Source organism: Marmota flaviventris, chromosome 14, assembly GCF_047511675.1.
Source record: "Marmota flaviventris isolate mMarFla1 chromosome 14, mMarFla1.hap1, whole genome shotgun sequence".
NCBI classification, from domain to species: Eukaryota; Metazoa; Chordata; class Mammalia; order Rodentia; family Sciuridae; genus Marmota; species Marmota flaviventris.
In genome coordinates, this window is record NC_092511.1 from 62,927,422 (window position 1) to 62,952,888 (window position 25,467).

The 25,467-nt window shown below is 42.2% G+C and overlaps 1 protein-coding gene across 1 annotated transcript in view; it reads right to left on the reverse strand.

Annotated features, from left to right (window-relative positions):
- Positions 1 to 748: 748 nt before the first annotated feature.
- Positions 749 to 25,467, reverse strand: part of Tacr1 (tachykinin receptor 1) — a 158,560-nt gene continuing 133,841 nt past the window's right edge. Inside the window, exons 3-5 of the mRNA XM_027943823.2 lie at positions 4,114 to 4,264; positions 2,368 to 2,564; positions 749 to 1,040 (exon numbers count right to left, since the gene is read on the reverse strand). Of these exons, the coding sequence (XP_027799624.1) occupies positions 749 to 1,040; positions 2,368 to 2,564; positions 4,114 to 4,264 (640 nt within the window). The remainder of the gene's footprint in view (positions 1,041 to 2,367; positions 2,565 to 4,113; positions 4,265 to 25,467) is intronic.

Here is a 25,467-nt window from a genome sequence, read left to right on the forward strand (position 1 = left end):
GCTTTGCCAGTAAAGAAAGAGGCTCAGATAGATTAAGTCTGGCTGGGGTCTCTTGACCCTTGGTTGATATAGACCTTAGATGGCATCAGCTGACATATTCCGCCCACCATGGAAGCTCAGGATGGTCACCGGGGACACAGTGCAGAAGAAACTGAGGCTTTCAATCCTGTGACGTTCAAATGAACTTAAACATTGAGATGCCAATAGGGGCAGGCATAGGTCTTCTTTTCATGGGTGCTGAGAAGATGAGGTTAGATCTTTCATTATGTGGCGCCTTCTTTTGCTCATGCTGTGAAGTGAAGGCTAGAGTGATGTGAGCCACGAGCTGAGGGAGGCTAATCAGAGCTTGGCTGAGGACAACTTTGCTGGAGCAAGACAGAGGCGCCAGGCAAACAGTCCTGTTGGATCTGTTATTGCACTGCAGAATTCATCCTGAAATGAGCACCCACATGCAGTTGAAGTTATCTCTAGAATCATGGAATAAACTGGAAGGTAAAATCTAGTGCAATATTTTCATTTTACAGGCTCAGAGAAATTCAGATTTGCTTTGGGTCACACAGATGGGGGATGGCAAAGATGGAAGAATCCAGATTGACTTTAGGATGAAATGTCTTCCCTAAACCATCTGATTCTTCCCCCAAAGCTCTGATGTTCAGGTGTTTCTGATGGTTTCCAGATCAAGGAAATACCCATGCATGAGAGAGGCAGAACAAGGATGGTGGTGGCTGCCTTGCTAAGGGCCTGCCCTCTAGGACAGCATATTGGAGTAGAAGCTGAAGCTCTCTGTCATGGTCTTGGAGTTGCTGCGAGAGGAGCCATTGGAGTTCAGATCCAGGGATGAAGGTGTGGCCTTGGGGCCTTCCTCTGGCTCCTCCTCATGGACTCCTACCACTGTGGAGACAGTGGTCTCCAAGCGGCTGACCTTATACACGCTGCCCTGGGTCTGGAGGTACCGGGTAGATTTCATTTCCAGCCCCTCATAGTCGCCAGCCCTGATGAAGGGGCAGCACCGGAAGGCGTGCTTGAAGCCCAGACGGAACCTGGAAGGATAGCACATAAGGAGGTGACCCCATGGGGACAGACTGCTTTTCAAGGGGCTTCCCACCATTTCATCAGCTTCTCAACACAGGACACTCCCAAGTGTGACTGTATCTGATTATTTTGCAAGTTAATGAACATCTGGAGAGGCTGAGGCCAAAAAGATTTCAGGGTCAGCTAATAATGTTAAATCTAGGACGAGCACCCATGTTCATGTGCAATGTACGTCTTTATCCAGGGTGGTCCTTGAGCTATGTATGCTCCCTCTTCTGGTGTGGGGTCAGAAGACTTTGGGCCAATCCAACATCAACCTAAAACTCACCAAGTATTTACGGTGTGCACCATAGTAAGCTTACATCAAAGCACAATGCAAGACTCAGTCCTTTCCCTCTAGTAGGCCACTGACTGCCAGAGTCATGATCCTTGGTCATGTCCCTTCGGTATGCCTCAGTTCCTCTGTTTGCTAAACAGAGAGAATCCACCTTTATTTAATAATATGCAGGGAGATTTACTCTAAAAAATTTAGGCAGGTCATCAAGCTCTTAGAGAAAGGATGTTTCTGTGAGTTAGACTAACAGAGAACCATTTGGGCAAGTTTAAGAGAATGTCTTTCCTGCTCTCTGCAACCTGAGTGTCTCACTCAGAGAAGGCTTTTCCCAGGCTGGTGACTGATGGGTAGAAGGCATTTTGTTCCTTCTCTTCCTGTCTGCTCCCTTCCCTACACAGAGGCTGGGGTGGTGCCCTGTCTAGCATCCTGACCCCTCTGGGAAGCCCTCTACAGGCCACAGTGCATTTCCTATTGCTGAGTGCCATTCCTGATGGGCTCTCCCTTCTCTTGCTTGTCTGAGGTTGGTTTATGCTGTGAGGATGGCTCCCCCAGGCCTTGTCTGATCAAGTGAGGGCAGGAATCAGGTCTCTGAGGCCCTGACTTCTTTTTGCTTACCCTACCTGCTGGAAATGCTGGATGAAACCAGGGAAAGCTGCCCGGGCTGTAAACCGGGAGAGGATCCAGCTTACAGGCTTTGTTCACTTACACCAGTCACAAAGGTTTCTAATCCTATGTTGCCCCTCTTCCCCAGCTCAGTTACCAGTATTTAAAAATCAGAAGATCTCACACACAAATATAGATTTCTGGTTTCTCTTGAAAAAGAAAAGACAACCAGGCTATGCTGAGCTCACAGTCCTCTGCACGGCCTGTGAGCAGGGGCTGTACAGTGTGGTGGTTAGTTTGCTGCAGTCCATACCTCTCCCTCTTGTCTCTCCCTCTGTGCTCATGTAGCTGCTTGGTGGCTGGTGGCCCCTGGAGAGTGTGGGGAATGGGGTACTCACCTGTCATTGAGGCAGCAGTAGATAATGGGGTTGTACATGGTGGAGCTCATGGCCAGCCACATGATGGCCAGGTAGACCTGCTGGATGAACTTCTTCAGGTAGAGATCTGGGTTGATGTAGGGCAGCAGGAAGAAGATGTGGAAGGGCAGCCAGCAGATGGCGAAGGTACACACCACCACGATCATCATTTTGACCACCTGGTAAGAGGACCAGCAGGTGAGATGACATCCTCCTTCTCTCATGGCTGCTTTCCCTCTCCTCTCTCTCCTCACCACACATGGTGTGATATGGGGTGGGGGGGTATTTAGAACATTGCTTTACAAGGAGGAGAAAGGATCTTTAATGTCCAGCCCTAAGGGACGTTGGTTATGTGGGCAGTTCTCAGAGTATGGCCCCAGGACTGTCATTATCACCTTGATTGGGAACTTGTTAGACATACAAATCCCTGGTCCCACTTCAGACTTAGTGAACTGGAAACTCCCAGGCTGGGACCTGGAATTCCATGCTTGATAAATCCTTCAAATGATCCTGATGTACTCTTGCATTTGGGGACAACTGTGTTATGTGACTCTTCTGGGCAATGGCTGAAGCCAAGGGAGGTCAATTAACAAGCAAAGGTGAAGGGGTGTGCTGGAGAGAAGGCCAGGGAGGGAGTAGCAAAAGGTGGGCAAAGAGAGGAGCCATGGGCTCGGGCAGCTGCTGAGTCTGGAGACTGCAGGAGAGGGAGGGGAAGGGCAGCCAGGGTGCATCCGATGTTTAAAGGGATTTAAAAGAAGGTCTTCTGAATTTTGTGTGCTGTGGTGTAAATGTTTGTGTCACCCCCAAATTCATGTGTTGAAATCCTAAGCCTCTAGGTGATGTAGTAGTAGGAGGGCCTTTGGAAGGTGATCAGACCTGAAGGACAGAGCCTTATGAATGAGAATCCTGAGAAACCCCCACCCCTCCGCCATGTGAGGACACCAGGTGAGGCACCTTCCACCAACCAGGAGCTGCCCTCATCAGACACCCCAGTGCTTTGCTAGTGGACTTCACAGCCTGTAGAGCTGTGATAATCCATTTCTGTTGTTTGTAAGTTTGCAGTCAAAAGTATTTTGTTATAGTGTCTCAAATGCACTAAGAATCTGGATGATATAAACTTCTTTTTATTCCCAAGAAATATTCAGTGAAGAACACTACAGCATCCATAATGAAATACCATGCAAAGAAGAACTGAAGGGAGAGAACAGAAAGAGGAAGTTCTTCATATACTGATTTTCAGATTCTTGTGAATTTTAAGTGAAAAATGTGACCACAGTATGTATTTACTATTGTCATAAAAAAGAGAAAGTAGTATATCTTAATTTTATTTATAAATGCCAATATCTAGGAGGGTTAACAAGAAACAAACAATAGTGGTTACTATTGTGTGTATGTATGTTTATATGTATATGAATGGGTATATGTGTGTATATGTGTATGAGTGTGTATGAGTACATGTGAGTGTATGGATGAGTGTGTGTATGAGTCTATGAGTATGTATGTGTGTGTATGAGGGTGAGTATGAGTCTATGAGTGTGTGAGTGTGTATGAGTGTGTGTTTGAGTGTGTATGAGTGTATATGTACATATGAAGAAAGGTGGCTCTCTTCCTCCCCTGGTCTGTTACCCAGACCCATGGCTATCTTATGCCTGCTGCCTCTGGGTGGCTCTGCTCACCAGCCTGTAGCCTGTGCCAGGATCGGTTAGGAGCTGTCTGCTCCTCACTCACCTTGCGCTTGGCAGAGACTTGCTCATGGTACCGGTCAGAGGAGTCCCCAGGGATCTCACTGGCCCACAGTGTGATCCCCACTACGGTGTATGCATAACCGATTACCAGCAGGGGGAGGAAGTAGATGAGCACAGTCACGCAGATGTGGTACCTGCAGTAAGATGGAGGACAGAGGTCAGCCGGAGAAATAATTGGTGGTTAAGGCTCTGCAGCCACCTTTTCTAACCTTCGATATCAGTATGGCTGAGCTATCAGGCACACTGCGGAGAGGCAGGCACCTCAGAGTGAATGGGTATAAACCAGAGAAAAAAATCTCTTTGATTTATGCTTTTCTTGTGAACTTTTTCTATAATGGAGATTCTTGTTCAGATTCAAAAGGGGAAAAAATGTTGATAAGAAGGAACTGAATTCATATATACTTAGGACAGTTTTGGTCCATGCTAAGTTCAATATTACTTGCCCCACCCCACCTCCCAAGAAATATAAGAATGCAAACTTATGCTTCATGAATAGAAGTTTATTATCTAGAATAAAGGAGGTAATCGTACCACTCAATTCATATCTGTTAGACTACACTTATGCTCAATTTTACTTGGGATTTAGACCAACTATTATATTTAAATGAGATCTACCATAATGGTTCATGAGCTTCAATTTATTCTATGAGATATATGGATTCACAAATATCAGTATAATTAATTAGCTTGGGGGAGAGGATAAGACTAGTTCTAGTTCTAGAACTTGGATCCGGGAGGGAAAGCCACAAAGTGTAAGCCATTTCTAAGCCTGGCCTTCATGAATATATGTGCACAGGGAAGCTGGCTGGGTCTTTGAGTCACCACTTGGACGGCAAATATCAACTGACTCACATTTGATTGGGACCCAAGCAAGAAAAACAACAACAACAACAAAAACTCCAAACAAGTAAAAAAAAGCCCCCAAACCTTTCCAATGTTAAATTGCTGAGGTTGTGAGGTTTGTTATGGCAGCATAACTTAGCCTATTTTGTTTAAGGCAAGATTTCTTCTAAGTAGGAAACTCAGACAAGTTTTCTGAATGTTGAAGAAGAACATTTTTCTGAGGGGGTTCATTGGCTTGTGTATCTGGCTACAGCCTGTTCCCAGACGTGAGTGTAATCATGAGGCAGTAGTAGTGGTATTACTAATGAAAACAGCTAATGTCTTGGGAGACTCGCTCTAGGTCTCTGCTTTGGTTTGGATGTGGCTTGTTCTTCAAAACTTGTCATTCTTCAAGCTTGGCCCTTGGTGTGGTGGTTTTATATTGAGATGCTAGAAACTTTAGGCAGCGGAGCTTAGAGATTTTTTGGCCATGAGTGCTCTACCTTAAAAAATTAATTGATGCTATCTGAGACTAGGGCAGGTCTCCTGGGACTGGATTAGTTCCCTTGAGAAGGGTTGATAGAGGTCAGCCCAGTACCTGTCCCTAGTCTCTCTTCTATGCATGTTGCTTGCCACTCTCACATGCACCTCTGTCATTGTGATGGCATCTGCCATGAGGGCCTTGCCAAAGTTGACCAGATGCTGGTGCTGTGCCCTTGATCTTCCAGAGATATGAGCTAAATAGTGCTCTTTTTCTATAATGTATGCAGCGCTGGCATTTTGTTATAGCAACATAAAACAGACTAATACTGTCACTGTGCTAATAATAAACTTAATGACAGCATTAGTAGCAGAAGTGGTCGCTAGAGTTTGAATGTTCATAAATGGCACAATGCTAAGCATTTTATTTTCATTCTATTATTTAATCCTTAAAGCAAACAATTGGGTAGGTACTATCATAATTCCATTTTTTAGATGAAGAACAACATTTAGAATTTAATTAGTTTGTCCAAATTCACTACTGGTAATGGGATTGGCTGGGATCAGGATGCAGGTCTAAGACCCAAGAACCAGTTTCTTGTCACTGAGGAAAAGTTATCCGCAAATTCTTTTCTTCCATTCTAGTTACAGTCTATGTTAATTCTCTGCAATGATTTTCTTCCATAGGGAAAAATCCACTTATTCACTCAATTTCTCCCTCTTCCATACTACATTTGCTTTCATCGGTTCTTTGTAAGGCTCACAGTTTTGCCACTTATTTAGTCCCCTGTGAATATTAAAATCTGCAGTTTGAAGATACTTGAGGAGTTCTTAAGTAATAAGTCATTGATTCAGAAAAGCAGAGTGTGAGCTCATCTGCTCTGTGCAGACACCTGCTTCCACCCCAGCAGGCTCTTGAGGTCCCCTGGGTTTTTACCTCCACCAGAACCACTGGGTTCTCCAGTTACCACTTCAGTGATTGCATATGGTATTTCCCACCTGATCTCAGTCACTCCTTCAGGATACAGTGCTGACTGTGCTTGTGAGCACAGCCTTGAGAGAGACTGTAGGGTCAGGGAGAATCTGAGAACCTCCTAGATGTCCTCAAGATACCTCCCTATAAGAATGGCCCCATGTCATGCAGACTTGATACTTGGTCTGTGGCAAAACACGCTAGCTGAGCTTCACCAGGCCACTGCCTTTAAGGTTTGAGTGTGATGAGCAATGTCAGCTCAGGAGTGTGAAGGGAGGACATTGTAGTCAAGTTGGTGCTCCTCTCCCTTAACCACAGGTCCTTACTATCAGGCAGGTCCCAGAACCTCCTGGAAGTTACTGTGGGGTGACTCAGCTACCGTGGGGTGGGCCTGAGAATCTTCATTTATAATACGTTCCCAGGACACAATGCTGCTGCTGTTTCTGGTTCAGACTCTGAAAAAGATTGTCCTGGACCAGTGTTTCTCAACCAAAAATGCACATGAAAACCACCAGAGGAGATTTTAAAATGATCAGTGCCCAAAGGAGCCGGTTAAAAAATTCCTAAGTTATTTTAACAGATGGTTAGCATGGAGAACCACTGTTTCAGACCCTGGATCTGCAACACCAATGAGTCTTTTTTTGGAACCTCCTTGTTGTTTGTGATTGAATGAGTTCATTAAGGTGTTCATTAGAAACATTCATTTTGTGATGTATCTGATGCTTTGCACTGGGGGCCTTGCTGATCAGGCAGGGACTGCCCGCTCCCAGGTCTAGCTAATTCCTAGAGATAACAAATGACTCTCTTGGGAGTGTGCATTCCATATGCAAAATAACAATCTAAACCTTAAGCTTTATTGGGCTCTTACCTTGCAGAAAACTATTTGCCTGCCCTGATCATCCTGAAGCCAGATATCAGACAAGTAGGGTAGCTCCTCTATCCCAGAGCTGCTAAAATTATTCAAGCTGGTCAGTCTTAAACCTGCTCACTCTGCCTCACTAGTTCTTTCCTGAGAAGGCCCATGAAGTCTTTCTTTTTGGTATGGGACTGTGCCCCTTCATCTTGGGTACTGCGAGTTATAAAGTATCTTCTTTTTTTGTGTGTGTGGTGCTGGGGATTGAACCCAGGGCCTTATGCATGCAAGGCAAGCACTCTACCAACTGAGCTGTATCCCAGCCCATAAAGTATCTTCTTTTTTTTTTTTCTTAAAGATTTTTTTTTTAGTTGTCGATGGACTTTTATTTTATTTATTTATATATGGTGCTGAGAATCGAACCCAGTGCCTCACGCATGCCAGGTAAGTGCACTACCACTGAGCTACAACCACAGCCCCATAGAGTATCTTCTTAATGGCAATTGCATCCTGATATGTTGACCTCACCATACTTAAATACAAAATAAAATCTGCATTTTAAAACTATGAACACTGTGAGAACTCATAAATCAGACCACAGGAAAATGCTAAGATGAATCAGTAAATATAACTTATCAACCTTTTAAATATAACTTATCTTCCTTTTTCAAAGAAAGAAAAGTCATTTTGTTATTTGGAATCAACAAAATATATGGATTCAATTTCAGCTAAAAAGTGTTCTATTCAGGTAGAGCAAGGCTTTCCCATCTCTAGTAGAGATAATTCAGAAGAGCATAAGAATAGTATACAGCAATTCTAGTTCTAGGTATAGACAAAAAAGAAAAGAAAGTCTTGACTCCAACAAATTCATGCAAACCATTACTTACAATAGCTAAAAGGTGGAAACAGTCCAAATGTCCACCAGTAGATGAATAATAAGCTAAATGTGGTATATCCATACAATAGACTACTATTCAGCTTTATAAAAGAATGGAATTATTGCCTGTAATCCCAGCAACTTGGGAGGCTGAGGTAGGAAGATTGCAAGTTCAAAGCCAGTTTCAGCAACTTAGGGAGGCTCTAAGCAATTTAGGGAGATTCTGTCTCTAAATAAAATCTAAAAAGGGTTGGGGATGTGGCTCAGTAGCTAAGCACCCCTGGGTTCAATCTCTGTACAATGCTCCCCCCTGCCCCTGGCCCTGGCCAATACATAAAAGAATAGAATTCTGACATATAGATAAATCTTGCAAACATCATGCTAAGTGAGTAGGCCAGACACAATCCGACAAATACTGTGGGAGTCCACTTATATGAAATATGTCATGGAGATAGAAAGTAGATTAGAGGCTACCAGGGGCTGGGGAGAGTAGATAGGAGATACTATGTAATGGGTATAGATTTTCTGTTTGGGATGATGAAAAAGTTCCGGAAATGGTTAGTGGCGATCATTGTACAACATTGTGAGAGTCCTTATGCTTCTGAATTGTATGTTTTAACGTGGTTAAAGGGGTAGAGTTTATATTCTGTATTTTTATCACAATTAAAAAATTTCATAAAAATATTTCAGCCTACCCAGGATCCCAGGTCTCCAAATTTGCAGGCTTTTCTACCCTTGGCTACTCCTCAACACAGCCCCTCACTCTGAAAAGGCAGACTTAATTCTTGGATGAGATTAAAATTTGAACACATGCTTCTAAATCTTTAAAAAAAACACATTAGTTTTTATTTTTTAACTTTAAAATTAAAAAAAGTTTATTGGTGCATTATAATCATACATAATAGCAGGATTTGTTACATATATTTGTGCAGGTACATCCTCCTAAATCTTGCTCAGAAAAACCCCTATTACTTAGAAATTGCAAACACTCAATCCAGTGTTCAAATGATCAAAAATTCTAAATGAATGTAAGTCAAATGCATGAAGTTCTATCATTAGAAAAAAGGAAATAAATATATTTCTTTTACCTTCATACCCTTCTGGAAGAATTTTACCATATCTGTATTTAATTGGAGTCAACTAAATACCTTTCTCTCTCTCTCTCTCTCTTTTTCTAAAATCATTTTAGAGAGCAGGTCAGTGAAACAATGTAATCCTATTTTGTGCCGCTCCACTTGGGTTTTGAGTCTGATTTTTCCTAGGTTCCTGCCAGGCAGGATTTTATGAGCTCTTAGAATTAATATCTGCCTTGGGAGAAGGGATCTGGGGTCAGCAATGCACTAGAAGTAAGCCAGAGAAAGAAAGAACCAGGCATGAAAGCAAGAGGCAGTGACAGAAGGGAGTTCTTTGTGTGCTAAATGAGATGTGTGCTGGGGACCTAGCACATTGATTTTGATCATTAAGTCTTGCTGATGTGCTCATCAGAACTTTCAGAAGAAAGGTGCCTGCAACAACTTCATGCTGTGGCTCCATCGAGTTCACTTCTTTAAGCAGCAAATGGGGCTTGACATCTTTTGCGGGATAAGCTTGTCGAATATAAACCATGTATCCCCAATCCCACAGATTCCCTTGTCCTTACTGCCCTGACACCTTACTGCTCACCGCTGGGTTTATTGGTCTCACTAAAACAGGAGTTACCTCATTGTTCAAAGTATTAACAATTTTGATTTCTGAAACAATCCTCTACATTTGAAATTGAGCTGGATAGCCTTATTAAATAGTATCTAGAGATCTTTATAACATGCTTGAGGGAGACAGTAGGTGTCTTGGAGTTGGGGAAGAAGGAGGCCAAGAGAGCATGGCCCTGCATTCCCCATCTTCACTCTAACAAGGTGGCTCTGCCTTTTGTTTTTGCATTGACTTTAGGCAGATGATTTTGTTTGAAAGGTGGTAGGTAGAAGATTTCAATAGTTTCAGAAAAGTTGAAGAGCCCTGGTATAATCCCAGCTCCCATCCAAGGCATCAACCCTTTGCAATATACATACCACATAAGCATTAAACATCTTCTAGAATATTCCCTGCTCACTACCTCTAAAGCTGAGCTACATCAGTAACTAGGGATTTTGTTAGAGTTGCAGATTCTTAGGCCCCACCTTGGATGGGTCTGCATCAGTGACTGCAGGAAAGCTTGTTAGAGGTATAAACTCTCAGGCCCCACCACAGATGGGCCAAATCAGAATGTGCATTTTAAAGGCTTCCAGGTGATTTATGTGCAAGTTCAAGTTTGTAGCACACAACATTTTTTTTCTCTTGTTTTCATGGGGGGAATCACCTGAGGAGCATTCAGAAATTCCAGTGCATGGATTGCATGCTAATTCTTCTGATTTAGTTGGTCTACAGTGTGTCCTGGGTGCAGCAGATTTTAGAAGCTCTTCAGGCAAATCTCTTGTGCAACCAGGGCTGAGCATAACTTCCAGACCCCTGCTGCTGATGGCTGGGACTGATGCTGTTACTTCTCAAATTGAGTGAAAGCCTATGGCCCTGCATCTCTCACTATCCATTCTATGTCACAAGCAACAAGTTGAACCCATCTCATGGGATGGCCCTGCAAACATGAGATGACCATGAACTTGCCTTTCCCCAGAGCTCTTTTTGCATAGAGAGCTTTTAGGGATCATCTCTCCTTTTATATGTGCTAAGCAGCCTCATCTGCCTGCAATTCCTCAAATGATCCTCAGGCTCTCTCTCCTTATTAGAGGATGACACTAGATGCTTGACTGTTTACTTGCCTCACCTTTGTACTTCCTAGAAAAAAGGTCTGCGGATCAGTGTGGTTTCTTTGTAGAGAAAGGAAGCAGCACCCAAGCATTTTTGTAGCTCAATTTTTTATTCAACGGTCACAGCCAAATCCCATGTACTTTGAAGCTCTCTTGGAGGCTGGCAAAAATTGCAACCTATCGGTTGATAAATTCATCGAATATTTATTCAGTCCTTATTACATATCTGGTTCTGAGCTGGTTCTGGGTTGGGGACATTGAAAAGAGTCCTCCCATTCTTTGGTACTTTCTCCAAGATCTCACAGACAACCACCAGAGAGGGTAGCGTGGCAAGTGGAGAGTGGTTACCTTTTCAAGGAGAGTGAAGACATTGGAGGGATGTAAGTAACTCTTTGTAAATAGAGATATGATATAAAATACGTTAATATTCAAAATTTCATAATAACCTTAATTGCAAGATATAGCTAAGTTATTAGCTAGTTACAGTAATGCTTCTAAGTGCATGGAGAGTGATGGGAATGCAGAACACTCTCTCCAGTTGATCAGGGAAGCTTCCCAGAGGAGGAGCTATTTGGCTAGGTCCTGAAATAGAAGCAGTAGGTAGGCAGGCCAAGAATGGTGAGGTGGTTATAGGTGGGGAAAAACCGCAAGTACTAAGGCATGAGGGTGGGGCAATCATGACATGATGTGGGTCCTAGGATATGAGTGGAACTGAATGGAAGCTGGCTGTGTACAGCAGTGTCAGGAGACATGGCTGGAAAGGAAGACAAAGGCCAAATCACGAAAGGCGTTTTATGATAGGCTGAAGAGATCCTGATTTATTTTGAAGTTGATGTGAAACCATAGAATGGTTTTAAACGAGATTAACGTGGTCAGATACTTGTGCTCTGGTGGTGGATGGAGGTGGGCAATGCTACAGGTGGCATCCTTAGGATGCTGAGTCTTGACCTGGAGGAAGTGAGGATGATCCATGTTAGGGTCATGATGGGTGGGTGTGAAGGGAGGGACTTGGGAGGCACTATAGCTGGGAGAAAGAGCTAGTGGACTTGGCTGCTGGAGGCACAATTATCCTGGCTTTCTGGGTTAGACTTGTGGAGAAGAGTGAGGCCAACCAGTTCTGGGGCCCTGGGGAGGAGGAGCAGAGCTGTAGGGGAGTTATCTTTTGGACATACTGTCCTTGAGGGCAGGTGGGTATATTTCTGGATCTGGAGCTGGGATAAAAGTCTGGGCTGGCATTAGCCTTGGAAGCTCTCATGTCCAAAACCATGAGAAGGTGACAGGATGCAGATGGCCATGAAATGAAGAGAGAGGAGGCCATATGTGGGGAGAAAAGCCCAGGGTGAGAGTCTAAAGACAGACAGGAGGAAGGCTCCAGGGGCAGATGGAACCTGTCTGAGGGGAAGGACAACGAGGCTGTGAACTTGCTGTCTGGTTTCGTCAAGCTGGACCAGGCTGGTCAGTGATGGCTAGAATAGGTGGGCTGAGTCAAGGGAAGTGAGGAAGTGGAGGCAGTTGGTGGTGACTCCATTCTTAACAGGCATGACCATGGAAGGGAGGGTTGAGGACCATAGCTAAATGAAGGGCAAGAGATGAAGGAAGACATCTTTGTGTTTGGTTGAAAAGGCAGGGGATATGCAGACCTCTGTACCTCTCTGACAAACCACCCAGTCTGCCTTCAGAGTTTAGAAATGCTCTCACAAATGATATTCAAATACTAGGCTCCAGCAGAAAGAAGCCCAGCTCCCCGCTCAGCTCCCTGGCCCCCATTCCTTCTCCCTCCTATCTGCTTAGGAGTAGGGTAGGGTGTGGGGGGGTGCAGAGTGGAGAAGCTGGTAATGTCTACCTGTGGAGGCAGATGGCTAATAGTTCTGCCTGAAATCTTGATTGGGTTGATATGTAAAGATATAACAAACCCTCCATTAAAAGCTTCTGCAGATCATGCTGCAGAAAGAGAGGAAATCAGATGGCCCTTGGTTTGGCTGAAGACCTTATGGAGATTTGGGACAGGAAAAAAAGGTCGCCTAATTCAGGATCAGGCAAAAAATATAGAATTGGTCTTTGTGGGGAAAAGTAAAAGCCATGGAAGCAGCTGTGGTGGTGGCAGGGAAAGAGCTTGAGCCCTGTGGTTGGAAGAAGAACTGGCAAAAGGGTACAGCTAGCAAGAAACTTTCCTGTAGTGATGGCTGCTCAAGGCACTGCGAGCAACAGTGGTATCTGAGAGTAAATATCAAGAAAGTATAATCCTGTCCAATGCTGTGATTCCCTGATTTTACTTCCCAAGTCTTTGTTAAACTAGGCCTTATCCAAGAACTCTAGGTTAATGGGGCTTTGAGAAAATGAAGGAGGAAGAATTATTTACAGAGTGGAGCTAAGTGGGCTAGTGATAGATGATGGGGAGAGCAGAGTTCCCAGGGGTAAGTTGTTTCTCATATTGGGTCGGGGAGGAGATCTGATGTAGGGGGGAACCTGCCTCAGAAAGAGGAAGACAGAGAGAGAACCCCAGAATATGTATTATGCTCCTTGGTCCCTCTTTCCAATCTGCCAAATGATGCCCAATCCTTTGAGGATTCCTGAAATCCTTGAGGGATGTTCCACAAATCCCAACCAGCCAGAGCCCAGTTATTGAAAGCTGAGGTAGATAATTGCCACTAGGTGGCGCCAAACTGCAACCGGCACCTGGATCACTGAATACTTGTTTAGCTAACTCACGTTCCAGTAACGAAACAATAAAGCAATACACACACTTTATGTGCTTGAACTCATTGTATGCTACCCACTACCCACCCTCATCTCCCATGTCCCTGACTAGATCATCATTCAGTTTTTCAATTTGGGACTTGCATAGCAAGGGTTATACAAACCTTCTTGGAATATTCTTTTTTTTTTTTTTTTAATTTTTTATTGTTGGTTGTTCAAAACATTACATAGTTCTTGATATATCTGAAAACAAGACTGCACTGAGTACCAGTGAGCACTGCTCAGGGTTTTGCTGATATAACTCATCTACTCTCTTTTTCTCTCTCTTCTTTCTATTTGTGGTGCTGGAGATTGAACCCCAGGATACTCTAGCCCTTTTTATTTTTTTTTAGGTGGTGCTGGGGATTAAACCCAGGGCCTTGTGCATGCGAGGCAAGCACTCCACCATCTGAGCTATATTCCCAGCCCCTATAACTCATCTACTCTAACCCCTATGGGTGGGTCTGAACTGTATTGTGCGATGCCCTGCTTTCGGCTAGTCTATCACTGCAGTGTGTCCATACTGGGTGAGTAACCAGTGACAGATCTGGGGTGGGCTTCTGCCTTGGCTGCTGCAGCCTGTGATGAATGCTGAGCTGGGGAGGGCTGGGATGTGTGCAGAAGAACCGAAGCTTATACTTCTTCATTCTGCTGAACACATTATTTTGGCGGAGCTTTGTCTAAAATTGCTTCAAACAACGGCAACTGATAAGACTAAACATTTCTCATATGGGTAAGCTACACCACAAATATGGGTGTTGGTTGGTATTTTACATTTCCTCCAGTTTCTGGGTTGGAAAGACACTTAAAACAATTGAAAACAATCCTAGTCACAATAGTTTGTGACTAATCACTGACCATGTCTCCAAGTCTGGACTAAGTGCCCAGTCTCATGGCCCATGAGTCAAGTGCCCACCCTTCTTGTTGTGACTGGAAAATGTTTTGTCTCCACAGGACAAATCTTAACACAACCACCACCAACAAATAGGCAGAGAAACTTTCCTTCTGAAGAGATTTAGTACAAATGTGATACAATGTAAATAGCCACGGGCTTGTGGACAACATAGAAATTTCACATTTTCCATGTGCAGTAGTTTCAGCATAAAGATATTTCTGCAAAGTGGATTTGATTTCATGTCATTACCTTTGGGACTTCAGGTAAGAGACAGATATTGCTAACTCTGTTTCAAATTGAAAAATTAAGGTACAAGGAAGGTAATTGCCTTGTTCAAGTCACTCAGGGTTGAAATGGGAATGGAAAAAAAGATCTGTCCTTTTCTTATCCCAACCCTTTGCACTGTTTTCTCTTTCTGCTCAGATGCACTAAGAAGAATGGATAAATGCCACTCAGATCAGAGAAACCACAGTTTTTCAAGAATGAGCAAATATGTCAAGCACACAATTTATCTGCAGCATGTAATCATGGCAGATAATTTATTGAAAAATAGCACAGCTTACAAAAGCAGACCCAGAATTGGATTCCATCTAGATGGGTGACTTGGAAGGTGTCCAGCTGGATTCCTGTTTATGTCTGGACTCCTTCTCGTATTTCTTCAGCCTCTGCTTGTCTTGAACCCTGAACCCAGCGAGACTCTCAATTGACTGAAATATGTGAGAAAAACAAACACCCTACTTTCTGTTCCTCAGCCAGAAGTTTCTCAGCATAGACAACAGACCATTATGCCATGAGCCACAAAAGGCTGCTGGGCTACAGTTTCCATTAACAAATTGAGCAGTACAATTTACATGTCTCCCAGAAATGATCAAGAAGGCTACATGAATCAATTTGAAGTCTGCTTGAGTTGCATGTGATAGGATGAACATTTTAAATGTGGGAGAGTGGACAGATTTTCCTACTTCCCCAAGTTGGCCAAAGAGAATCTAATAATTTCTGGATCATTCTTTTATGCAACCTCCTCATCTTACAAAAAGGGGGCTTTTATTGAAAAGCTAATCTGTGCAATAGAGGTGAAAAGTCCATACGGCTTGGATGTGGAAGAGGTTTTGGTGGGGGAGGGTATGAAGGGAGGAGTGGCAGGATATGAAAGCAGGAGGTAAGCAGAGACAGGGAATTTTTGGTAGGTATACCATCAAAAATTATTTAGGGTATTTACTAATGAAATTCTTATTCTCAGGCCTATTGAACTAGGCTTCATGAACTTGATTGTACTGAGATACTGAACCATGCATATTTAGGGTTTATGAAGGTGGCATGCATATTGTTAGAAAAGTCATCAATTCAAGTTTTGGGTCATCCTTGTGTTGAGGTGGTGTCTTTAGTTATGGATGAGGAATGTGGAAGAAAAAGGCCATATCATTTCTTCTGGGCCCCATTCATTTAGTCATCTAACTGCTGATTAATTCCCTACTTTGGGTTTTGTGTGAGGATATAGTAATAATTAAAAAGGACCTGGTCTCACCTTTGAGAAGCTTAAGCAGTAGAGGGAAGACAGATAGTAAAGAAATATAATAGTAAATAAATATAAAATCATGAATGTGTTAAGTGAATAAAGGAACAAAACAGTGGATAGTGGTGGTAAATGCCAGGGGTTCACACTCAAATAACTCTGATGAGTGATTCTTTCATAGAGCCCTGAAGGGCTGGGCAGCTATGGGAAAGGCATAGGGAAGGCATAGCAGGCAGAAGCAAGAGCAGGCCCTGAGGTTTGAATGAGCTGGTACACTAGAGTCAAGAGAAGCCCTCTGGGGCTAGATTCTAGGGGTAGAGGGATGAGGTCCAGGAGATATAAGCAGTAGCCACAGCCTTGAGTGTCCTGTAGGCCATTCTCTTGTTAGCCAGGTCTTTTTTGGAAGTGCCTAGTAAAATCATTGAAGGGGTCAAGCAGGGTGGGGCATGAACCAGCTTTGATTTGGGGGTAGTTAAACATGCAAGCCAGGGCCCAGATGAGATGTTGCACTTTCATTTGGGTAAGACAATGAGACCAGAAGGCTGTATTGGTCAGGGTTCTCCAGAGAAACAGACTCAGTAGGAGATCTCTCTCTGTCTTTCTGTCTCTCTGTGTCTCTGTCTCTCTCTCTGTTTCTCTCTGTATCTCTCTCTTTCTCTCTCATGTATCTCTTAGATTAATTTATTTTAAAGAACTGGCCTACATAATTGTGGGAGTTGGCAAGTCTGCAATCTGTAGGATAGGCTAAAAATTTAGCTAAGAGTTTGAGGCAGAATTCCTTCCTGTCCAGAAAAATCTCAGTCTTTAAGAAAGATTTTCTGCAGAAAATCTTTTGCTCTTAAGGCCGTCAACCTATTGCATAAGTATGGCCCACATTATGGAGGGTAGCCTGCTTTATTTAAAGCAAACTCAAGATAAATGTTAAACACACCTACAAAATACCTTCATAGCCACATCTAGGCTAGGGTTGGCCTATTAGCTTGACCAGCATAGCACAAAATTAACTATCATATGGGTGCAACTAGGATAGAGAGCTGCTAAAACTCAGGATATGATCTGGAGACATTTAATAACGACAATGACAACAATCATCACCACCACTGGCACCGTATTAATAACTACCACTGATGGAGTGTGTGCCACAAGCCAGACTCTGCTCTTAATGCCTTCCATATATCTTCATTCACTTTCACCAACAACAATTTTTGTTTTACAGATGATAAAATTTAGTCACAAAGATTGCATCACCACACACAGCATAATTCCAGAGCACACGCACAACTACTGTGTAAATAAAATTCCCTAGAGTTGTGCAAGGCAGTTGACCCTGGCAGAAAGTTTAAGTGACTAACCCAAGAATTATGTTTTAGAAGTTAGCATTGGATTGGAAAATTATATGGGAAAGTACATTGGGTATGTGATATATATGCTTTTATTATATGTGTATATATTTAATAGTATGCTGAGTTTAAAAATGGCAAAATTATTAAAATTTCAATAATTGCATAATTTGTTAAGGGATACATAATATAAAAAATGTAAATTGTGACATGGAAAATCCAAAAATATGTGAGGGAAATGGAGTCACAATATATAAAGAACTTAAACAAGTAACAGCAAAAGACAAACAATATAATTTAAAATAGGCAAAAGACCTGAATAGACATTTCTCTAAAGAAGATGTACAAATGGCCAATAGGTACAGGAGAAGGTGATTGACATCACTAGTCCTATGGGACACAAAAATTAAAACTGTAATGAGATTTCACCTCAAACCTTTTTGGCTATTATCAAAAAGACAAAAGAGGTATCTGCTCATGTATTTATTGTAGCACTATTCATAACATATAAGATATGGAATCAACTTAAGTACCTATCAGTGGATAAATGAAAAAAATGTGATACACACACACACACACACACACACACACAATGGAATACTATTCATCCATCAGAGAGGAATTCCTGTCATTAGTGACAGGCATAAATCTGGAGGACATTATGTTAAATTAAATGAGCCAAATGCAAAAAGACCGCTACTGCACCATCTCATGCATATGTGGACTCTAAAAGAGTCAATCTCATATAAATTGAGAGTAGAATGGTAGTTACCAGAGGTTGGAGAACCTAGTGGGGAGGCGGAGATGGTCAGATTAGTCAACAGGTTCAAAATTAGAAGAAATAAATTCTGATGTTTGCACAGAAGGGGGACTATAGTCAATAATGATGTGTTATCTATTTCAAAAAGCTAGAAGAGAAGATTTTGAATGTTTCAACTGCGAAGAATGATCAATGATTGAGGTGATTGGATATGCTAATTACCCTGATATGATCATTATATAATATAGGCATATATTGAGATACACCATGTGCCCCATGAATTTCTATAATTATTATGTCATTTAAAACAAGGGTAAGAAAATTAAAAACTGACCATTTAGAATAGTTTTAGATATACAGAAAAGTTGGGAAGACAACGCAGAGTATCCATACATTACTAATACATAGTATAGATAGCTTCCCTTACTATGAACACATTATTAGTGTGGTACATTTATCTCAATTAATGAACCACTATCAATTCCTTAGTATTAAAGTTTATATTTTATTCAGATGTCATTAATTTTCTCCTCATGTCCTTTCTCTGTTCTGACACCCCATAATATACCTACTAGCTGTGCCTCCTTAAGCTCCTCTAGGTTTGATAGTTTCTCAGATTCCCTTGTTTTTGATGAACTTGACAGTTTTGAGTTGGACCAATCAGTTATTTTGAAAAGTGTCCCTTAGCTGGGATTTGCCTATTCTTTTTCACAGTTAGCATGGGGTTATGTGTTTTGGGGAGGATAACTACAGAGGAAGAGTGCCCTTCTCATCTTTTCATATCATTACCATCATGACTGAGCTCTGTTGCCAATGACCAAGGTCTCTAGACTGAGGTGGTGTTGTAAGGTACTTCCATAGTAAGGTATTCTTTCCTCTCTCTTTCCAAGCTGTACTCTTTGGAAGGAAGTTACTACATGAAGCTCTAACTTAAGAAGTGGGGGGTTATGCTTTCCCACTTGAAGATATGCTATTTACATAAATTATTTGTAATTCTTTTTCATGGAAGATTTGTCTATTCCCATTTATTTTTTATTCAGTCTTTTATATTAGTATGGACTCATGGGCATTTATTATGTATTTTGGCCCATAATCTAATACTATTACTTTTATTTGTGGTTTTGCTCTCATTCCTATAACTTTGGACATTTGGAGTGTTTCACTTGCTTCTTGTGTTCCTCTAGCCCCCTGACATTGTGTGTGTTCCCATGTGTGCATGCATGTATGTGTGTTGAGCATGCATATTGAGCATGTTCTTCCTTCTGGGAAATACAAGGTGCTCCAGGCTCATGCTGCAAATCCACTGTCTTCATCCTAGAATCAATCGTTTTTTCCAGGGAAACCTGTTCCTGAATTCTATGAGATATGGAACTCCATTAACCTTTCTAAGAGCAATCATGTTTATTATGCCCACCCGCAATGCTTACCCTTCAAAATGAGGGAAATCATTCCTAATTTACATAGGAGGGACATTAATGAACTGACCTCTAAAAGTCATGCAGCAAACCTTGAACTGGACCCTAGGTTTTCATGGCAACAAGCCTTGAGTTTCTTCCAAATGCACTTTCATTTTCTATATTCTGCTGCTTCTTTAGGTCTTTGGTAAATTTCATGGGCTCAGGAATTTCTACTCATCTAATCCTCATAACAACCAGAAAAGGCAAATGTGGCTACATCTTTACCTTCACTTGCAGTGAGGATGCTGAGGCAGAGCAGTATGTAGGCTACACATATTGGTGCATCTGGTGAGTGGCCAATGTCAGATGTTTACCCAGGCCCTCCGACTCTGTGGGCTTTATGCCTCAACCCTCTACTGCAGGGCCCAGCAGTCTCCAGCCCACAGGCCAAAGCAGTTCACCATCTGTTGTAATATGGTTCATGAATTCAGAATGATTTTTACATTTTTCAAATTGTCAGGAAACAAAAGATGAATATTATTTCATGGTGTGTGAAAATTGTATGAAATTCAAATATCAATGTCCATAAATAAAATTTCCTTGGAACACAGTCATTTCCATTCACTTCAGTATTGTCTTTGGTTATTTTTGTGTTCCAGTAGCTGAATGAGGTAGTTGTGACAAAGAAGGTGGGGCTTGCAAAACCTAAAATATTTACTGCCTGGCCTCTTAGAGAAGAACTTTTCAACCCTTGCTTTAAGAGAGAAACTAATTTTCCAAGAAATCTCCATACTGCTTTCCATATTGGCTGCACCAATTTGCAGTCCCACCAGCAGTGTATGAGTGTATCTTTTTCCCCAAATCCTTGCCAACCCTTATTGTTGTTTGTATTCATAATAGCTGCCATTCTGACTGGAGTGAGATGAAATCTTAGAGTGGTTTTGATTTGCAGTTCTCTAATTGCTAGCGATGATGAACATTTTTTCATATATTTGTTGATTGGTTGTATATCATCTTCTGAGAAGTGTCTATTTATGTCCTTGGCCCATTTATTGATTGGGTTATTTGTTTTTTTGGTGTTTAACTTTTTGAGTTCTTTATATACCCTAGAGAGTAGGGCTCTATCTGATGTGTGAGGGATAAAGATTTGCTCCCAAGATGTAGGCTCTCTATTCACCTCACAGATTGTTTATTTTGCTGAGAAGAAACTTTTTAGTTTGAGTCCATCCCATTTATTGATTCTTGATTTTAATTTTTGCACCAAAAGAGTCTTATTAAGGAAGTTGGGGCCTAATCCCACATGATGGAGATTATGGCCTACTTTTTCTTCTATAAGACACAGGGTCTCTGGTTTTATTCCTAAATCCTTGATCCATTTTGAGTTGAGTTTTGTGCATGGTGAGAGATATGGGTTTAATTTCATTGGTTGCATATGAATCCAGTTTTCCCAAAACCATTTCTTGAAGAGGCTATCTTTTCTCCAATGCATGTTTTTGGCACCTTTGTCTAATATAAGATAATTGTAATTTTATGGGTTAGTCTCTGTATCCTCTATTCTGTACCATTGGTCTACCAGTCTATGGGTCTACCAGTTTTGGTGCCAATACCATGCTGTTTTTGTTACTATTGCTCTGTAGTATAGTTTAAGATCTGATATAGAGATGCCACCTGCTTCACTCTTCCTGCTAAGGATTTCTTTAGCTATTCTGGTTCTCTTATTTTTCCAGATGAATTTCATGACTGCTTTTTCTATTTCTCTGGGGAATGTCATTGGGGTTTTGATTGGAATTGCATTAAATCTGTATAGTGCTTTTGGGAGTATGGTCATTTTTTTTCAAGATTTTTTCCTTTATTTTTATTTTTTTTAATGTGGTGCTGAGGATTGAACCTAGTGCCTCACACATGCTAGGCAAGTGCTCTACCTCTGAGCCACGACCCCAGCCCAAGTATGGTCATTTTGATAATATTAAATCTGCCTATCCAAGAGCAAGGTAGATCTTTCCATCTTCTAAGGTCTTCTTTGACTTCTTTCTTTAGAATTCTGTAATTTTCATTATATAGATCTTTCACCTCTTTCGTTAAGCTGATTCCCAAGTATTTTATTTTATTTTTTTTGAGGCTATTGTAAATGGGGTAGTTTTCCTCATTTCCCTTTCTGAGGATTTGCCACACATATACAAAAATGCCTTTGATTTATGGGTGCCAATATGGAAAGCAGTATGGAGATTTCTTGGAAAATTGGGAATGGGACCACCATTTGACTCAGCTAACCCTCTCCTCGGTCTATACCCAAAGGACTTAAAAACAGCATACTACAGGGACTCAGCCACATATCAATGTTTATAGCAGCACAATTCACAATAGCTAAACTGTGGAACCAACCTAGATGCCCTTCAATAGATGAGTGGATTAAAAAAAAGTGGCATATATACACAATGGAATATTACTCAGCAATAAAGGAGAATAAACTCATGGCATTTGCAGTTAAATGGATGGAGTTAGAGAAGATAATGCTAAGTGAAATTAGCGAATCCCAAAAAAACCAAATGCCAAATATTTTCTCTGATATAAGGAGGCTGATTCATAGTGGGGTAGGGAGAGGGAGCAAGGGAGGAATAGACAAACTCTAGCTAGGGCAGAGGAGTGGGAGGGGAAGGGAAGGGCATGGGGTAGAAATGATGGTGGAATGTGATGGACATTATTATCCAAAGTACATGTATGAAGACACAAATTGGTGTGAATATACTTTGTATACAATCAGAGATATGAAAAATTGTGTTCTATATGTGTAATAAGAATTGTAATGCATTCCACTGTCATATATAAATTAAAAAATCAATTTAAAAAAAGAGAATCTAAATTCACCATCTTAAAACTTCAAAGAGAAGAAGGGGCTGAGTTAAGGCCATTACTGAGGAAAGCAGCAGAGGCTGGGCCCACCTTTTCCCAACTCTGAGCCTTCACTGGTTTCACCTTGGTCACTGAGATACTGTCCTTTCTTTGGCACCAACCCAAATCCTGTCCTTGTTCGGGGTCTGTGCTCAGCTTCTGGAATCTGCTCTGGGCTAGTCTGGTCTTCACAATCCATCCCACTCCTCTGAACCCCCCAGAGTATTTAGTATCTATTGAGCCTTTGATTAACTTGATGTCATGTGCAGCTCTTCATCTCATGCACATTTGCTTTATCTTCCAAGTGGTCTGCAAACTCCTTGAAGAGAGACCATATGTTTCTTTCCTCTCCATTCCCTGCATTATCCCCCACAGACTCAGCCTTCCAAAGCCCAGCTCTGACAACTAGTACAAATCACCTCCCTGCTCAGGCTTCCAATTACCTATCAAATGAAGCACAAACTCTTTAGCATGGCATTTTAAGCTCTCCATAATACAATTTTCTACCTTAATTCTTACTATTTAACTCATGTCCAGATTAATGCTTGGAACAGGGTGGCTGCCAATCCATGTTCCTTGCTCCCCTCCCTCCCTTTGCTTTCTCCATGCTCTGACCATCCTGGAGGAGAGAGCAGAGAACCAACTGGCTTGATAATTACGAGGTTATTCACGAACAATTTCAGTGTTGGATGGAGACAAATGCCAGATGGTAGGAACTAGAAGGAAAAAAAAATACCAGCAAGTGTAGTGTCAATGTTTGTGCTGAGAAGGAGGGGGTGAAGTGGGAGCCAGGAGGCTAGTGTAGTCTTGGGGAAACATGGAGTGGATTTGTGGATACAAAACAAGGTATTAATGGCAATATGGGGAAGGGTTTAGCTGGAGACTGCTCAGGAGGTAGAAAGAGTGTTCAAGGGCAGAGGGGACAAGAGAAGGGAAAAGAGGAAAGAAATGGTCCAGTGTCTGTCTTTCAATGAGGTTGATATGAATCATCTTGTGGGTCAAGAGATGGCAGTCCCAGATTAGAGATCAGAGACCACAGACCAGGGAGGCCACTGGTGACATCGGAAAGAAGTGCTGAAAGATTGCCAAGTATCATAAAATAATAGGGCTGCACTTTGCATGGTTTCCTGACTTCACTAGCATTCTTTGGAGATCCAGGAGCAACAAGGAAGAAAATATAAAGGAAATACAAGATAAGGAAGTTGAGGTTGGGGTTGGGCCCTGGAGCTGCCCTTGATTTAGCAACTGAAGTACACAGATACCATGTGTTACCTTTTTTGAAAGCTCTCATGAATTATACTATGTTGAGGTCTCATCACCTACAGTTTGCAATTAAATTTGAGGTACACAGAGGTTTCCTGACGAATATCACAGGGACAGTGTGTGGTTTGAGCTGGGCTTTTAGTCAGGATCTTTCTTTCTTTTTCCATTCTAACACTTTATACCATGGAAATGGTGTTTCAGGAGGTCCCAGGGTCCCCAGGGTCAGGGGAGTAAGTGAAACCTTAAAGGGTAAAGAGACTTACCAGTGCTCTCAATTTTATCAAATCACACATCCTTCCTCATTGTGACTATCATTCATTTAAACCCTCATGACTAAACACATGGGTGGTAACATATTCTGCTGAATTTGACTGTGTAGAGTCCCCAGTGTTCCAGTTTCCATCTGGGGGAACACTGGGCAGATGGATGGAGAGGGTGACTTCTTGCTTTGTCCTCTCTCATGTCCTGGAAAATTAGGAGTGGAACATGGACTAATGAGAGCCCACCTTTAAGACCCCTCTGTTCTTTCCAGAAGATCCTCACATGTTTGTTTCCCCTTAAACCAATGTGCTAAAACCCTAACCCCAATGCAATGGTATTAGGAGATGGGACCTCAGGAGGAAGTATGTCTTGAGGGTGGGATCCTGAGGATGGGATTAGTGCCCATGTTAAGAATGGACCTCAGAGAGCTTGCTTCCTCTGCTTCCTGCCAAGTAAGGACACAGAAAGAAAACATCAAGCCACGAAGAGGATCCTCACCAGGAACCCAATTGGGTGGCACTTTGGTCTTGGACTTCTCAGGCTTCTGAACCGTAACAAATAAATGTCTATTGTTCAAGCTGCCTCATCAATGGAATTTTGTTACAGAAGTCTCATCGCTGTACCAAATCTGACAATCCCATTTCATTCCAGACTCTCTCAGTATAGTCCGGGTGACAAACTCTATTGGTGCCATCTTGATAATAACAACAAAAACAGTTTTTAAAGATAAGAAAGAAGGCAATCTCTTGGGTCTGGAATAAGAAAGACATGGATTTCCCGACCAGATGTAAACCTGTTTGCTGTCTTCTGTCTTCATCGTGGTTGTTCTCAAACAGGTTATGTGAAAAAAATCACCATAGCATGTTTTTAAATGACCATTCCTGAGTCCTATTCCATTCTGAGGTAGAGCCTGGGAGCATAAATTTTAACAAGTGCACAAGTGATTCTAAGGCAGGTGGCCCTCACCCACACGTAAACAAAACAATGCTCTAAGAGGGAAGTTCAAAACCCTTTAAGTCCTGGTGGTGTCTGGTTTAGGGCAGTCATCCAAATTCCTCCATAGAGACAGATAAACTAGGGGCCTTTGTCACAGTTTGAAAGAAAACAGGTGTCTGTGGCAGTCACGGGTGCCTCCAGGGAAGGCTGGCTGGTTGGCTGATGAGGTTTCCCCAAAGGGCATTCACTGTGAGAGTTTCTCTTCAGGTGAGGGCCTGCCACCAGATTTTGATCCTAGAAGCCTCATTTGTTATTATGTACAGTCTCTGAGCTATGGGGCCCTTAGCCATGCTCTCAAGAATATGACATGTAAAGCATTTCAAGGGAGAAATACAGATGCTAAGCCAACAGGGCATGGGGGTTGGTCAGATCACCTGGCTTCAGACCATGCAATTGTTTTCAGCCCCTGGTTGGTTGGTTGTTCTAGGGCTTCCTGGCTCCAGACTCTGGGAGCCTGAAAGGCAGATGTCCCCAACTCCACTGTGAAGATGTACGTATTAGGAGG